At 47.8% G+C, this 17,963-nt stretch overlaps 1 protein-coding gene across 1 annotated transcript; it reads left to right on the top strand.

Annotated features, from left to right (window-relative positions):
• The first annotated feature begins 5,691 nt into the window (after positions 1 to 5,691).
• On the top strand, positions 5,692 to 9,748 carry LOC129735139 (heat shock factor protein 5-like). Its single transcript, XM_055700497.1, has 4 exons — positions 5,692 to 5,816; positions 5,915 to 6,108; positions 8,978 to 9,352; positions 9,744 to 9,748. The coding sequence occupies exons 1-4, from the start codon at positions 5,803 to 5,805 to the stop codon at positions 9,746 to 9,748; spliced, it is 588 nt and encodes a 195-aa protein (XP_055556472.1). The 5' UTR covers positions 5,692 to 5,802.
• The last annotated feature ends 8,215 nt before the right edge of the window (positions 9,749 to 17,963 follow it).

The raw sequence follows: 17,963 nt of genomic DNA, 5'->3' as shown, positions 1-17,963 counted from the left end.
AGGGACTGCAGCTTTTTCCTCAGGAGCTAGTACATACACCACGGGTCTGGGCAAAGGAGGTCTTCAAGAGCAACATCACTTACTCTTACATGCCACGTGGAGGGCATTTTGCTGCCTTTGAGGAACCAAAGCTTCTGGCACAAGACATCATGCACTTTGTCAGAAAGGTGGAACAGCTGTGAACATGCACTTTAGATACATATATAGAACAGAAGCAAGTTGTTCTGCCACCAGCAGAACCTTTACTTTGAGGGATCAAATAAATCCAATGTAATCACATAGAGAAAACAACATTTCATTTTGATAATCATTACAGTACTAAAATAGTTAATGACGCTCTAAAGCTTTTCTAAAGAATAAAAGAAAAAACCCCAAATTAAGCAGCTTGCCTTCTTTCACTCCCGGCACCATATCATTGCTGCACTCATAGTTCAAGTGTCACAGAATACATAAACAGTTTACTGCAGTAACACTGCACTCATCTGGGGAAGAGAGTAGAAAGAAACCGGCCCCTTGATCCTTTAGAACTAAGGCTTCTGTTTAAAAGCTTCTTTAAACACTTGAGTGCTAGCGTCTGAAATATGCATTACAAGCAGCTTTGGTGGAAGTGTAAAGGGTTTTGTTCTCCTGAGCACAAACACTCCCACGTTCAAGTTATATTTCATTCAAGAGACCAGGAATTACATATTCAAGTGGGCAGCTGCACACAAGGCAGCTTTCTTCATTCTAACAGTTTTTCCCCCTATGGGTAGCTTTAGCAGCTGCTACGCTATGTAAACAGATGTTTAATGGATAATAAGGCAGAGACAGCATTCCTAGTGTGCTCCAAGCTCAAAAATACCAACTTAATTTTCTCTTAGTTCTTTATCATTCCATTCCAAATGGTAAAGTTAAAATATGCACCAAGCGTAGCAGGTTACTTCAACCTTTACCCTCATTTCAAATGATTCTTATCACACCATCGTGCAATTTTTGCTAGCAAGAAGCTGCAAGCAACCTTGCTACCAGTAGGCTCGAGTTTCTCTTCAAACGGGATAGAGCTGTTTGGAGCTGTTAAGCTCACTACATTACAGACACGTCTAAGTAGCTGACTGAAGGTTAAGTCCAGCAGACACCTAGCTTTGACACACTGTGCAAAGCTCTCAAGTGTTTCTCACCCTCCCTCCTTCTCCCATTCTGCACTAGACACCAGGCCAGAAGAAAGGGCTCGAGTTCTGCTCCCAAGTAATACGTTCTGACTTTGAACAGGAATTTGACAAGTAAAGATAGCGCTGAACTTGATCACACTCGCCTCACCGCCTCTTCACATTTCATAAACATTTAAGAGTCTAAGACTTAGAAGTAAAAGCAAGCAAGAAACTAACTTTTATTGTTGTTGTCTTAAGTGAGAACAAGCTAGCATATTGGGACAGGAGTCCTATGCAGGAGCGGGCTGGAAACTAATGAGAGAAACAACTAGGTATTGTGAAGGAGAATAGGAAAGATAAACATGGTTATCTAGTGTTTAATAGGTGTCTGCACGCTTGTAGAGATATATAGCTATGTAACTGCATGAATGATTCCTGCCCTGAGCCTGGTGGCGCATACAGCTGCGGTTTGTGTCCTGGCTCAGAGATGTAAATAGGGGCTTCTCTGTTTTGGTGAAAGTGTTTCTCTTTGCATAAAAAAAGAGGGAATGAAGGGAGTGACCCCAGAGGTATGTTCAGAGAAGGCATGCTATGTTTCGAACTTTTTGACTGAACCAGTTCTTGTTTGGTGTGCCCTTCCACCTATGTATAATGTTAATCCAAAAGAAGATGATATTGTTTACACTTTGAATGTCGATCATTGTCTTTCTGTTGATGCTAATGTAGTAGGAGGCTATGATTGGGAACGTATTGCAGCGGTTCTTCTCTTATCCGGAGTAACAGCAGGGAAAGCATTAAAGAGTTAAATCACCTTGTTTGGTAGGCGGTTAAGCATGTGAGTCAAAATTGCCGCTGCTTTTTGTTGTTGGTTCAAGGACATGGCTGTGAGGATTTTGATGGTATGCGCTGCGTGGATTTTAGGCACCCCATTGCAGCAACATGTTATCAAAATCTGAGAAAATGTCAGCCTTTTTGGCATCCATTCACTCAATTGGGAGTATTGTTTGTTTGCTATTACCTTGGTTGCTGTCATGTTTGCAAGGGCCCTGCAGAACATGGCAAACCTGGTACTAGCTGTTCAAAAACAAAAAGGGGAAATTGTAAAATTGTACGGAACAGAGACAGTGGGTTATTTTGCCATTGATAATGTGTCTTAGTTGCTTTTTTATTTGTTCTATTACTTATACCTTGTTTTTACTCGTTCGGTTTCAAAGGTTCTTTTTGTGCAACAGGAAGGGGGAGATGCAGGAGCGGAGCGGGCTGGAAACTAGGACCATGCGTGGCAATCCGTTAGCTGAGGGGAATGTGCTCGAGCTTGTCTAGACAACGATTAACATGATGAGGCATGTTTACAGAGCACAGGGGAGTGGGGGACAGATGGCGCCAAGGATGGCGCCAAGGAAAGGTAACACCTTGTTGTTAATTGACGGCAGTTAACCACCAATCGGGGATTGCCTAGTATGCAAGGCTTAGCTTCAAGAACCAATCTGTTTCAAACGCGCAGCTTCTGAAAGTGTATAAAAACGCGTGCTTCTGTACAATAAATTGACATTTGCTTGCATCAAGCTGCGTCCCGTCTCTTCATTCGCCGCAGGGGCGTGTGGGCTAACAGCAATTTCATGGGTGAAAAAGAAGGAAAGCACTGAGTCCATAACACAAATTAGTAATAAGCTATTTATTCTTGCAGCTCCCATCACCTTTGGCTAATAACAATCTTTGACAGCAAAGTAACGATTAAAGTCCTCAGGACCAAATTTAACCCACTGACCATGAAGTGGCAAATGAATCCGCTCTTGTGGCTGAAGTCAAGAATGGCCAGTGGTACCAAAGGGACCGATGTTTCTGTGTGTTAGTTCTAGGGAATCATGCTCTGCATTTCAGTTATGGACTACGTATTGCTGGCTCTGCCCTGAGTTACGGATGATACACTAAAAACCTCACCTGTCCCACCATCAGGTAGTCATGGTCTTCTGGCACTCTCGCTGCACAGGGGGAGAGAAACCCAGATTCATTTCACTGAAGTAATGCAAAAGACAACCTCAGGAATGCCGAGAAGAATTTTTTGTGAAGTGGACATTTTTCTGGATTTTTCAGATTTGCATTCAGTATGCTTTACTTAAGTTTTAGCTGTTTACACTGAGCAACATAATTCTTAATAAATTATTACCGAGGGGAAAAAAAATGCAAAGCCTCTTGGGAAGACGACAGCATGAGGTTACTAGAATCGCAGGCCATTAATTCCTTGGGTAAAGCAACATCCTTCTGTGGTGCTGGATTTAGCTTTGATGACAACATTGACAAAATTTCTGCTTCTGGTTTAATTTGAAGTGTGAAACTCTGTTAGCCACCCCGCCCAAACACCATTTTCCTCACTTCAGCTATGCGGAAGAGCAGAGGGATATGACTTTCAGTTTAAAAATAGGAACGGTTTCCCATCAGTTTATTCAATTTTGCCCCCTTTCTGGAACTTACTGCGCTTTTACTTGCCTTGGTGGTTAGGGGCTGTGCTGTAAACCAAAGCAATAAGGACGACTTTAGTTAAAGAAGAGGTTTGGGTTTGTACCTTCTTGCTAAGAAATTTTACGACAACTCCAAGATAATGTACTTGAGGTCACGAAACTCACAGGTGCTCAGTCTTCTCGCTACTGTCTTGCTTTGAGGGCAGCCAAGAGAGAGGAATGTCATTTTCTTCCGCCACTGCTGGTGACCTGTGGGCAAGATGCAAGCAGAGAGAGAGATCACCGCACTCTTCCTTCCCCGGCTCCCTGCTCTTCTTTGCCTGTTGGTTCGTAGCAGATTCCTGTTCTGCAGCGGTAAGGATGGTTCTGCTGGTTCCTGCAGTCTGCCTGCAGTCACAGCTGGCAGCACAAGGCTGAGGAGAGGGCAGATCTGCACCAGTGCAGCTCAGGCACCGCCTCAGAGCTGTGCCAGCGCACAGTGCAAGCACTCGCAGTGACAAAGGTGCCGCTTAAGAGTTCTGGCCTTTGTGAATATAGCTAATCTTGTTCTTTTTCTTTTTTCCTCTCTCTTTTCTTCACACACACGCACACCCCCACACCCTCCCTTAGCCAAGTAACATTGTGGTACCCAAAACATCCTGTGGCAATTAGTTCCCCGGTTTCCCTGTGATTAAGTACCTGATTTGATTTCTCCTATTTGAAAACCTCCAGTAGTCGTGCTTGCCTCCTTTACACTAACTACAACTTTACTACCTATGTTTTTATACAATAACCGCCCCTCTGAAGATTCCTTCTTCAGTATTTCCTTCCGCTGAAGCTAGCTCTTACCCTCGCTGCTGATTTTCTCTGCCCCATTTTAACCCCACCTGATCTGTTCTGGCGTGGGGATCAGAGCTGCACAGGTCTGGGGGGGTTTAGGGCAAATGTGACACAATTCCCGATTTGTTCCGCGTTCCTCTGCGCTCCTCATAAATTTGCTTTTCCTTTTGTGAACTGCCAGTGGTTTTTAAGCCGACACTTTGCAACACCTGCTCTGACGGCAGCATTCCTCCCGGCGGAGTAAGCACCAGCCCGGTGCACCCCCGGCACATGGAGCAGCTCCCCAGCCCCCCGCTGCCCGCGTCCCCCTCTGTCCCCCCCGTCCCCTCCGTCCCCGCCGCCCGCGCCCCCGTCCGTCCCCTCCGTCCCCGCCGCCCGCACCCCGCGACAGCGCAGCGGCCCGGGCAGGTCCGGCTGCTCAGCAGAACCCGCCCCCGCCCCGCCCCTCCCTGGGATGCGAGGTGTCACGTGGCCCTGCGGCCCCGCCCCCTTTCCCGCGCGCGGTCCCGGTGCGGCGGGCAGCCATGGCGGGGCGCGGGGCTGCGGAACGCGTGCTCCCCGCTCTGCCCCGCCTGCAGCCGCTTTCCACGGCCCGGCGCCCGCCCGCGCCGTGGTTCGAGGACCTCCAGGCTGCCGCCGGGACGGCTCCGGGCTGGCGGCGGGGCCGCCCCGAGCGGCAACTTTCGGCCCCGGGCCTCAGCCGCCCGGTCGCTCACGGAAGCTAGGGGAGATGCTGGTGGCAGCGGAGCTGAGGGGCCGGCGGGGTGAGGGGACCGGCGGGGCGGAGGGGGTGGCCGAGGGGACCGGCGGGGCGGAGGGGGATGGCTGAGGGACATGGCCCGGCTGAGGGGACTTGGGGAGCTGAATGGACGGCGGGAGCTGAGGGGGATGGCGGGGCTGAGGGGGGCGGCGGGGCTGAGGGCACCGGCGAGCTGAGGGGGGGCCGGGCTGCGGCCGTGCCGTGCCGAGGGACCGGGGCGCTGCGCGGACCAGCGCCGCGGCGGGGCTGAGGGCCGGGGGCCGCGCGCGGCGGGCGGCGCCTCGCAGGCGGGGCACGTGCCGTTCGGCGCGTGGCGGGGGGAGCGGAGGAGCGGGGCGGCGGTTGAGCGCGGCGTTGGCGCCACCTACCGACACGGACGCGTCGCAGCAGCCCGGCCCCGTCAGTGCCGACACCTTCCCCGCCAGGCTGCGGCGGCTGGTCAACAGCCCGCGCTGCCGCTCCGTTCGCTGGGGCGCCTCCGGCCGGGGGCTGGTCATCAACCGGCCGCGCTGTGAGTGCGAGCTGCTGGGCGCCGGGCCGGCCGTCGCCGCGCAGCCGGGTGGCCGTGGGGCAGCGGCAGCCGCCGGTTTCTTCAAGACCACGAACTTCAGCAGCTTCATGCGACAGCTCAGTCTCTATGGCTTCCGCAAGGTGGGGGTGTTGCCGGGGAGCGGTGTGCTGGGGCCGGGCCCAGAGGGTGGACAAGGCAACGGTGGCAACGGCACCGGGCCCCTGCATCGCTTCCGCAGCCCCCACTTTTGCCGCGACCGCCACGACCTCCTCGTCCACCTGAAGCGCCTGACGAAAGGCAACAAGGCGAAGATGGCAGCGGGCCTGGATGTGACCAGCCGCCCACCCAACCGCTTCCAGCGCTTGCTTGGCACGCCACTGGCCGGGCAACCGCTGCTTCTGCCCTCGACGCTCAGCAATGCCAACAGGCCTGGTGAGTCGGAGTGGGCCGTGTGGGGCCTTGGTGGGTTTTTGAGAAGCGCTGGGTGGCATGGGATTTGGAAATCAGCACTCCCCTGAGGGAGAAGGGTTACCTGTCCTTGCCGGTGGCATCTCAGTTCAGCTGGTGTAGGGAAGCTGTCGTTGTTTATGCAGGTAGATCTGCTGCCAGTAAGCATGAGTAGCATGGTTCACATGTATTTCAGGCTGCCTGTAGACTATAGTACAGTCTCCATTGCGTACTACACTAAGAACACCCTTGCCCGATCTCTGTGGAGCTGGCACAGCTCTACCAGATGAACGTTACCGCTTCTTGCCCGTCGGTAAGGATGCCCATCAGTAGGGGTGCTTAATAAGCTGTCATTAATTGTGTGCGAAACAGTGAGTCATGTGAAGTGATAATTAGAGCATCGTGTTAGTTTTGTGCAAAGGAGGCAAGACCTGGTAGTAAGATTTTTGTCGGTTGTCTCCTGAAAAAGAATTCACAAGCTATGCAGTTTTTAAAACGGATTGCATGAGTAGGTGAGAGCTAATTAGAAAATAATACTGCTGAAAAGCCCTAGAACGTGTTTTCTTTCTTTCTAACGCTCTTTGAGAGGATCTGAGTTTTCCCAAGACAAGTCTGAGCCCTCAGGATTATTCCACACGTTTTGTATCGGCCCGAAAGCTTTGTAGCTGGCGCTGTGTAAGGCAGATGTGAATATCTTGCTTTGCAGTGCTCTTGGGCTGCTCTAACTGTGGGCTGCTGCCAGAAGAGCACTCCTGCTTCCCATTCCTTTGGTGGCGTGTTAACTGTCATCTTCCTTGCAGCTGATACAGCAACATGTTGGTTCAGCGCAACGATCGGAGAAGACTTCAACAGCCTTTTTGTGGCTGGCTCCTGGACCCGGGTGATGCACCCCGTGGGTGCAGAGCTGTAAGGCGCGGTGTAGGAGGAGCGGCAGGACTGTAAGGCGCGGTGTAGGAGAAGCGGCAGGACTGTGCGACCAGGGGAAGAGGAGAAGCAGTTGACGGTACTGCTCTCTGCAGCACCGGCTGGCATTTAGAGCAGAGTAGGGTATCACCATGCTCGTGGTTACTGTGTCAGGGTAGGGACTGTCATCTAATTCAAGTGGTGTTTTCCGTGATGTGTGTGGAACTGCACGTGCAATACCAAGAAAACAAAATGAAGCATCGGAGAAGGGATGGAACTTATTTCGGTAGGGAGGCTAGGAAGCATTTAAAGTAATGACTTGATGTTAACGTTGTTAAGGCTAAGGTGAGTCATTGCAGACTTCAGTGACATGTGGTTTGATGTAATGCAGACCATTGGTAAAGGAAATTATTAGAAAGAGATGACCTGTTCATTTTTTGTCCTCTGTTTTGATGGCTGCAGTTTCAGAGTTTTTGCTCTAGGAGTCTCATTTTCTAGAAAGACAGAACAAGGAAAACACTGGGGTTTCTATGCAGTCAAGTTCTGACAGGCTGACAATGCACTGTTGCGCTCTGTACTGACTATTCAGCGGCATGACTTTGCTGTAAATGTGAGGTAATTTGATAGATAAGAGATACTTGTGTTTGCAAAGCGTCAGTCTGTTCCCAATGTCTTGCAGCATGTAACGCTGTGTTAAACATTCAGGAACAATTCCTGGACAGCAACGGGAGGTGGGTAACTTGGCATCCTGTGGTGTCTTGTGTATGTGTTAGAACTAGATAATCTTCATGTCCCTATCCAAAGGTAAAATATAAACAAAAGGATTTTCATACCCCTGTTCCTTCTCTGTTTATAAATGGTGAAAGTACTGAACAGGAAATAAACGGTCCTATACGTTAAGTCTTAGCAAATCTTCAGGGTCAGCTAGTATTTATTTAGTGATTCTTAATGGTTAAATGTGAACTTGCAGAATAATGACTGTATGTTACTGATTTCTTGAATTAGTTTTCATCAGAGGAGTGCAAGAGGTAAATGTGAGGCTATTTTTAAAAAAAGTCCTTTTGAGTGAGAATTGGAAACTACAGGTCTGAGAAAGCCTGGCTTCTAGATCAACCCTATTGATGTGAACCATCCTGAAACTCGTAATTCTCATGGCTAAATGCAATCCTGCAGGGGAGTCACAAATGCAGTAGTTCTTAGAGAAATCAATGAGCACAGGCGTTTGCGGTGTTACTGTCAGTGTTTCCACAAAGTCACCAAAACAGAAATTGGGCTGTCATGGTATAAAAGCAAATACCATTTCATGAAACAGTAACTGTCTGAGAGAGGAAACTGTAAAATAATAGAGAAGAATAAAAGGACTATCTAGGAAATAACAAAATGGCAAAGTCTGGCATATTTTAGTCTGCACTGAACTAGTTGAGCTGACTGAGGAAAAACTGGCTTTGAATTTTTTTTCTTGACCAAATAAATGACTTGTCATAAAGTACTTGCAAAGTCCTTTGGAGGATTTTGACATTGCCCTTCCCTTAGCTGTTTGTGAGCTGTCAGTAGTGGAGTTTGGTCAAATCTTGCTTTATGATGTCCCTTTTTTAAAATGTATTGTCTGATTTAACACACAGTACTTTCAAAATTGCTTTTGTTTGGTTTAGTAAGTTACTACACTTTCCGATGTATGGCACATTTCTAAATATGGGTAACTCGTTACTGCCAGTTTAAGGAGGTTGAATGCTACGCAGACACCTGTGTTGGCGCTTCACTCGTGTGCCGCACAGCAGTTCCTGCATGCTCGGGTCTAAGAGTACAGTCTCCTTTCTGGGTTAAGTATGCTGGAGCAAAGGCAGTCTTCCCAAATCATGTTGTAGAGCCTTGGCTCCTCATATTGCCTTTCTTTGCCTGTGAAAACTCCTTTCCTTAACACTTGTTTCGCTTTATTTTGTACCCACTGCAGGACTGCTGACTGGAGGACAGTTTCATCAACTTTACGGTCAAGGTGTTTTCCCTCCTTACTCCTACACGGCAACCTCGTGCCGAGCCCCCAGCACTTCACCAGCACAAAGATTAGATCCGACTCCAGTCCCTTCCACTTGGATCCAGCAGGGACCACTTGGGTTGCTGCCAGGGCAAGGGGCTTCCCCAGCTTTTCCAGATAAAGGGGCTGCCTTTCCGGTACTCCAGACGCTTCCAACGGGAGCCACGTACACACTCCAGCCTGTGGCTTCTCTTCCGCCACTTCAGCAAGGGACTCAAAGCGTTGCCGCATCCATTGCAAATTGTAGCAGCTCTGCATCTTCAGTGCCGTACTCACAAACCTGCTGTCCAACAGGTATGGAAAAAAATTTCTGCATTTGCTTTTCGAAAATAGATTTTAAAGTGAGACTTTCAAATATTTTTTTATAATACTCTGCCATGTGTATATCTCAAGTGAGAATTAGAAAGTGTCAAGTCTAAAAGGAAGATGGACCTTTAAAGCAAAAGGAGTTTCTGTTTGCTATTCGTGTCCTTCCTCCAGATTTTGCGTGTCCCCTGGTGATTTTCTGGATAGCCTTTCTGTTGAGGTGAAAGGGCGAGGAGAAAGACATTTGTCCAAAACTAGTCGGTGTGAGGCTAACTTTCATTTTTGTTTTTTCAATTAAGCAAAACTTGGACAATGATATTAAAGCACTGAGACCTTGTTAAGAAGTAGTATCCTAGGCCTTGGTCTCATGTTTTTCCAGGTTAAGGTTTTAAACCTTAAAGATCAGTCAAACGTATTGTGTAGAACAGGGGTCCTCAAACTTTCTAAACAGGGGGCCGGCGCGCGGATTAGGTGGCCGGAAGTCATCTGCGGCTGCTTGGTTTCCCCCTCCAACCCCCGGTGGGGGTGGGGGTGGTGTGGGGGTTCTGTAAATACGGGGGGGCGGATTGAGGACCCTGGGGGGCCATATCTGGCCCACGGGTCGTAGTTTGAGGACTCCTGGTGTAGAATATTTCATTCTGCTCGTACTGTTTTTGTATCTAAATTTTTTTTTCTTGCTTAGCTTCTTTATGTTGTATTTTTTTATGCACTGAAGACTAGAAAGTACAAAAGTCTTGGCTCCTTTCTTTTTTCGAAATTATTTCTGCCACAATTGTCAGTCTCACTTAATCACTTGATTACAAAGTAAATCAGTCTCGCTTCAGTGTTTTTATTCTTCAGAAGAGGAGTTGAAGCAAATTACTGTTCTTTTCCTTGCCCTTACCTTGAATTGGAAAAATCACATGATAGGTTATTTTCTGGGGAGTGGTGGTCTGTTTGTTGTTGTTTTGTGGTGTGTTTGTTTAATTTCCCTAAAACTTCTGAAATTCAGAACAGTGACCCTTTCCTTGAACAAACTAAAGCTCAGTTATTATTCTTTCCTTCTGCCTGCTCCTCCTTTGGCAGCCGCACCTTCACAAAGACAGCTATCTGTCCCTGTTTAGAAATCCTACACAGTGAAATCATTACATCTTTTGTGCATCTCTTCTGAGACCTCTGCTGAGAACATTTCAGGCAATAATCGCTAGTTTCCATAACGTCATTTTTGTCAAGGAAGGGTTCTGAGGAGCTGGGCATTTCTTGTAGACACACTTAAATGTTTAAGAGACAGGCAACTTCTGCCACGTGCTCCTTGCCTTGTGCCCCTTATGCAGAGATTACTGTGGTGGCCAAAGTGTGGAGCCTGCCTTACCAGCTGCTAACTACTAAGTCTTCTCCCAGGAGCAGGTGTCCTGAGAATCACAGAATGGTTTGGGTTGGAAGGGACCTTAAAGATCAGCAAGTTCCCACCCCCCTGCCGTGGGCAGGGACACCTTCTATTAGTTCAGGTTGCTCCAAGCCTCATCCAGAATACTTGCTTCATTAGGGTGGGAGGTGGGAGGTGGTCCCCGCTTTGCGTTTCTATGGTTACAGAGCATAGGCTGAAACTCATCATGATGAATTGTAGTTGTCTCTGTCTCAGCTAAGGCCCCAGCCCTCTTCCGTAGTCAAGGGAAGGAAAGGGGCGTCTCGGGCGCGGTTCACGTTGCTCGGTTTAGAGTTTGTCTTGGGGTAGGATTACTGGTGTCCTGGAAGTGCCTGTTTTGAAGTACTGCCTGTAGGGGAGCTGAGGGAGACCAGCGTAGATTTAGACATGAATATGGAGATCTCTCTCGCTGGGTGACGCTCGTTGCTTTAAGTTTAAAGGATAACTTGGCTATGTTGCTCAGGTAGAATCTTCTGGGGTGGGAGGTGGGTGTGAGAATGCGGTGAAAACATACCAAATTTTGCAAGGTGTAATCAAAACTAAAATGCAGAAACTTAGGGAATCTGAGGCGTTTGAAAACTCCAGTGAATTAATTAGCGTTTCTGAGAGTGTAAGTGACATTTCACTGGAGTATGATAAATCTTTTAATTTTCACTGTTGCTCTAGGACTGTCTCAGCGGTTTTACTTCTGTGCCTGTGTATCTCTTAATCTCTCCGCTATCCTTTCTTCTGTATATTATAACATACAGCATGCTGAAAGCGTGTTTCTTCATATGTCCACATGAAAAAGTCTGGTTTCCTTCATCATGAGAGCACAGCAGCAAGATTAGTTTGTTTGGAAAGTGATAGTTAACCTTAAGATACGTATTTAATAAGTGAGAGAACTGAAGAATGTATGTTCAATCTTATTCTTGACTCTCCATTTCACTTTTGAAGTCCCATTAAATGAAATCAAAGTAGAACTTTCTGAAAAGATTTCTTTTTATGTGTATTCAAACTTGTTTGTTAACTTCCGTGACAAAAAAATTCCCTGGTTTTTCATTATGATTCTTATTGAAAAGTCAGTAAAATAAAATATGCTCGTCTAAGTCTCTTTTTCCCCACTAGCCTTAGACCATAATTATTGTAAGGATTTAGTTCTGTTTACTTTTGGCTATCTGCAAAACCTTTGACAGTAGTAGAATCGCGTCAAAGAAATGCGTTGAAGCTTCATTATCTGAGAGTGTCTAATAATGAAAAATCAGTCATGGAGACCATGTGAGACATGTTAGTTATTGGTGCCACCTGACAGTGCAAGTCCAATCGCGCCTTTGGCATACATCTGTGCCTGTAGGGTTCATTTACATATGAAAACCTTTCTGGTGAGTGGTAGTTCAGGAGTAGTCATGATATTCTTCGGAATGACACACTCTGGGTTAAGATAATTCATTTTCTTTGTAAGTCTTAAAATTCACATGGTCACAAGTGTGTATGTGTGTATGAACACCTAGGCTCAGCTATGTGAATGCACTTTGTGGTGTATTGTGACAAGAAACTCAAGCAGCCAAATCAGGGAGGTGATACTAAGACAGAAAAGACTGATGATGAAGTTTCTGCATGTATGTGTGTGTTTTATCAATTTTACAATATATATTTTTAATATATCTATACATATCTTAAAATAAGTATTTTTAAGATTAAGAAATTGGTCTTAAAATGACTTGGGAGGTAACAATAAATTTCTGGAATTTCGCTTACTGTGTGATTATTGAAATGTTTAATCGAAGTAAGCAATAGAACTGCACACCAGACACAAGTTCCGGCAGTCTGATAGCTGTGTTTGAATTCTTGCAGCCACACCAGAGCTGTTCAGCAGCAGCCCACACAGATCCTCTGGCTGGCTGTGCTGGTCCTACTGCTTCAGCGTGCACCCACGACAGCTTTCTCCAGGTGAGCGTAGCCTACTGAAAGGAGGTGAAAGCGAAGGAGACTGTATGAATGAGCTGCAGGTTTATACACTTGTGAAATTAAGGATATAAATTTGAAAATTGATCTGCTTGATAAAGTGAAAGTGATGTGGTTTACAAATACCTATTTCAAAGAACCACTGAATGTTAAACGGGTAGTTTTGTAATTCAGGTTAGGTTTCAGGGTAGCAGCATAGTGGGTGTCCTCATCAGCGGAGTGTTTTTTTGCTTGACTTCACCAGAATCACTTTTAGTTAATGAGCCTGCATTTGTATTGGAAGAATGTTCTTGCCTGGACAAAAAGAGATTCTTTAATATTATGAAAATACTGAGAAGCAGCTCCACTTCTTTGTCCCGGACAGCTTCCTGCAGTCCTGAGTTTCATTTGTTGAACGAGAAAAACTAAGGTGACTTTGTGGAATGGGCCCCGCCTCAGAGATCTCTTATTAAAGATAACTCCAGTACTTCCTGTAAATGCGTTATGTAATTCTAGTGGAAACTGCACCTTATTTGGAGGGCCTGGCTTATCAGATATCAGAAGATCTTTAGTAAGAATGCAAGGGCTTCCTTTTCTATTACAGCGTAACACATATACTTTTTTCCCCCCTCACAGAGGACAAGCGAAGCAAGTTATGCTTATGTGTGTTGAAAAAGGGTTGACCTACCCAAGCTTGATCATCCGGTTTCCTATCTTGCAAATATCAACCTTTGTCTTTTATTCATGAGTTTTTTTAAAAAATAAGCTTATCCAAGATGGGCAGGTTATGGCCTGGATAACTCCAGCTGCTTGCCAGCAAAGATCAGCCGCTGCTGGTCGGGGGGAATGCCTTCCTTGTCCTGGATCTTGGCCTTCACATTCTCAATGGTGTCACTGGGCTCGACCTCAAGGGTGATGGTCTTGCCAGTCAGGGTCTTCACAAAGATCTGCATGCCGCCCCTCAGACGGAGCACAAGATGGAGGGATGTCCCTGTTCGGGCGCCACATTGACGAGCGAGGGGAAGCAAGCAGCCGACTCAATATGAGTGATAGAGCAAGCTTCGATTTATTACGGCGCGATTATGTCATATATACAGTTCCAGTTAATTATGCCTACTAGTCATCTGCTGATTGGCTAAGCTCTAAAGGGTTACATTTTCATACGTCCTCCTACTTGCGGTTTCTGCGGATAGCTAGCTACATTTTTTTTTTTCCTCTCTTGTCTACGCAAATTCCTCAAAGTTGTTTACAACATTAGGCACAAGGTCAGTGTTTTTCTCAGCTTCCTTATCAGCATGCCTCAGCATAGCTGCAAGGCCTGCTTCAGCTAACTTACGCTAACTTTGTTTCACAAAGATCTTTAAGGGAGTCATGGCCATGATCACACAGCCATTCTGCAACAGATAACACGTTAGTGTAAGGCTATAAATAGCCAACAGCCAGTCATGCCATCGATATTGTAGTATTTATTTTTCGCGCAGTGCATCTTTGTCCTCTCACTTTGATCGTGAGCTGCTTTTTTCATCCAGGACGCGAGGATCCATCTGAGCGATGGGAAGTCACAATTAAATAGCTTATCTCGGAAGGCCGAGATCAATGGGATAGTAAATCATTCCAAAGGAGTTGTCAAAGGTGGTGTTGTGGCTAGATTGAAGGGTAATATACAGTGTCCAAAGGGTCTAGTAAAACTCAGTTGTTTGGAGAAGCAAGTCCGTGGGCAGTGTGTGGAGTCAGAAGAGCTTTAGGCCACTTGCTAGTGGTTGCTTTGTTTCCTGGAAACCCCCAGCAAAAAGCTGCCGAGCATCTGGGCAGAGACTGTGGGAAGGTGATCCTCTGCGTGAGAAGGCCAAAGGGGAGCAGTGCCCTGTATCAGTTCCACCAGGTCAGTAACCGGCTGTCTCTGAGCAGGGTAACACAGCTATCGTACCGCGTGGATCAACGGGACTTCTAGAGATTTCTGAGTCTTAGCATAGCCTAGGTCATTTCTCCTGGAACGTGGTGACAGGCTGTGCAGGTGGTACAGAAGACAGCAGTTTGCCTGCGGTTCTTGCTGAGCTGTGGGGAATAATCAGTTTGCCTTTTGTGTGTTCTGGGGCATATACTTCCCCAAACTTCTGCTGGGGGATGTGGCAAGCTGCAGTATTGAGCATCCTGCCCGGCTGGCGTATTGATCATCCATCAGTAACCACTTGCACAAATCCTCAAAAGCGGTAAAATTCATCAGCCCTGGCTGACTAAGCATTTTTATTGTTCCTCACAAAAAATAGAACTATTGCATGGTATATTTCCTATCGTTCCACTCAATACCTTCCACCAGTTGCAGGAATTCAGTGCGATGCTGTTGAAGCGTGGTTTGCGGGGCGTTTTAGGCTGTTTGGTCCCGCTGTGCGCTGCTAGATAGGAGTGGCAAAGCCTATACGAAACTGCCGGGCCAGTCCCGAAGACAGCGAACCGTATCGGCGCACTAGCAGTCAGCAAGCTGGTTACCAGCCCCGTTTCTGTTGGATCCAGACGGTGCTTTGTGGTCTCAGAAGGAAAAGCTGGCACTCTCGGACAAGGAAGCTTAAACCTTGTGCTGTTCCTTACTGGGTCTTGCAGAGAGCATCACTTTTTAAGTTTAGGAGAGATTAAGACAGGTGGAGTTTCTGGGTCTTGGAGGCCAGCTGCTGGGCTTGTACAGTACGCACCTGAGCTGCTGAAAGTGTTAGGTGACCCTGCCTGGAACACGGGCAGACCAGGCCGGTAACTAACTGGTTGGTTGGCTGCAGTTTGCTCTCCAGAAAAAGCTACAGAGAATTACTGCGTGGAATGGCAAGGGGGCAGAGGTGGTTATACCCAGACATGGTGGCTGATGATGGTGTATCTCACCAGGTTTCTGAAATCGGGGTTTCAGAGGTTTGTATTACACTCTCATCACAGTTGGTTACAAAACAGGGAGCTCGGGTACAACTTCTTACCCATTTTTCATTAGGGTTCTCTTAAGTGGGGTTTGGATTAGTGTGATGAATCGGTATCCTTGGGTAGGAATGAGTCTTTTGAGAGACCTCCTGCTATCTTCTGCAGCAGCAGTGCTGGCAGCTCACAACCATTAGCTCAATACTTCCCCGCTGCTTTATCATAGATGTGAACTGAGGCTACATGTTGGATTTCAGCGATTTTTTTTTTTTTCCTGCCCTCACCTCATTTTTTTTTCTTTTTTAATAGCAGCCCTGCTGTTTGATTATTGCTATTACCATGGTTATTAAGCTGTCAGTATTTCCTTGTGGAACTGAAGCAAGAGGTAACAGGAAATGGAAGAAATAAACGTGCAAGAAAAAAGAAGAAAAACTTTCTGACCTTAAAAGCAAACTACTTAGGACTGCTTTTATTTGTAATAAGGAATGATAATCAGCCATGTTATTTCAAAAAGAAATCAAGTCTGAACTAATTCCAATTGCCCAAGCACTCAAGCCAGATTTGTGTAGTGCTAGCAGTCCCTGAAAGTCCCATGTAACTCTGTTAAACATTCAGGAACAATTCCTGCACAGCTTCACTTCACCCGCTTCAGCACTTCCTGGACCATGGCCTCAGCCATCTCTTGAAGCTCCTGGTCTTCTGCCACCATAGTTCAGCAGCCTAGGCGGTGTGCTCTTAGATGCTTTTTGTCCGGCAGGCTTGGAACGCTAAAATGGGGAACAGCTGATGAGTCAGTGTGTTCCTTCACCTCGATTTGCTTTCCTCTTCCTCCCAAGACCCACGTCCAGACAAGTCCCTAGCAGTCAAGCTTGAAAAAATCTGGTTTCTCTGTACGCCACCTGGCACACGCAGGTTTTGAGAGCACAGAAGGAAACGATCCTTTTCCTTGCATGACCTGGCTGTAAGCCAGGAAGTGTTCTTGGGACAGGAGGCGCTCTGAAAGTCCACCGCAGGCTGCCAGCCTCACGCAAAGTGGGGAAGAAGTCACGAGTCAAGAACAGAGCCTGGCAGCAGCCCAAAGTTGTCCTCTCCCATCAAATGCTCTTTTGCAGCTTGACAGCTTGACTGCCATGGCAGAAGGAGCCGAAGCCTTCACCCTGGCACAGATACCACCCCACACTATGCAGAAACACTTCCAGAGAGGCTCTTGCAGGGCATGGAGCCAGGCAGCTTTTAACGGGCACCCTGCTAAGGAGAACCGGGCAACAGCAGGCTCTCCACTAAGCTGATCAAAGACCTCCTTGAAGAGAAAACCAACTCACAAATGTCCCATCACCGGCACTGTCAGGTTCAGGGGTGCTGCACCTTTGGATGCAGAAGTCTTTGGATGAAAACCAGAGTTTTCACCCGCATGTGAAACCAGCACCATGGACGCTAAGCCCATTGAGTGCAGCTCACAGGTTCATGCTAAATGTGAGTCTGTGCACAGACGGGACCACTCAGAGTGCCCAGGCACGCTTTTGCATCACAAAGGGCTAGTGCCTCATGTCCAAGACGCACAGGGGAAAAGAAATGATAGAAGGAGGGAGACGAGCTAGTCCCCGGCGAGGCAAGGAACGGGTTACAACCCAGTGGGCTGGCAGAGCAGACCCAGGATCTGACAGCCACCCTCAGGTGAGGACACATGGCACACCAGCCAGTTGCCACCTCCTCAGCAGCCAAGCACTTGTCGCAAGCCCCGAGCACCTGTGTGCATGGCAGCACCTTCTCCCAAGGCCCAGCTACCAACGCACTGCTGCACAGCAGAGGCAGCCCCCGGCATCCACCCGGCTCCTACTCACTGGCCTCCCTTTGCTGGCAGGCTTTTTGGAGCTGCTCTGGCTGCCTGGTTGTCTCCTCTTTCCCTGCTGCTGCTGTTCTTGGCCCTCAAGCTGCTGGAGGCGGCGTCGCTCTTTCTCAAGAGCCTCCAGTCCTTCAATCCGCTTCTCGATCACGGTGAGATGCCTGTCAAGAGAAAGGCAGGCATCTGAGAAGGAGCCGCTCTGTCCGTCTTGCACAGGCCATTTTCTGCTCAGCCACTCCTGTCATCCTGCTACGTGTTGCGCTGCTCCAGCAGTCCCTGCAGCAGCTTACAGCTGCCTGTCCAAGGCTCCAAACACAGACCCCACCGATGGGTTCGCAGCCAGCACAGGCTCCTTCCACCGCTGGGCTTCGTGTGTTTACTGGAACGTGAGGCTCCAGGACTTTGATCGGGGATCACGGGCCCCCTTCAAGAGCAAGCGTTACTTGGCCTTTTCTTACCTCTGCCTCTTCTTTGCAGCTGGCAAACTCCTCCTTTGCTCCTGCAGCAACCACTCTCGCAGGCAAGAAACATCA

This window comes from Falco cherrug, unplaced genomic scaffold (assembly GCF_023634085.1).
Source record: "Falco cherrug isolate bFalChe1 unplaced genomic scaffold, bFalChe1.pri scaffold_41, whole genome shotgun sequence".
NCBI lineage: Eukaryota > Metazoa > Chordata > Aves > Falconiformes > Falconidae > Falco > Falco cherrug.
This window is presented reverse-complemented; position numbering and strand designations above follow the sequence as displayed.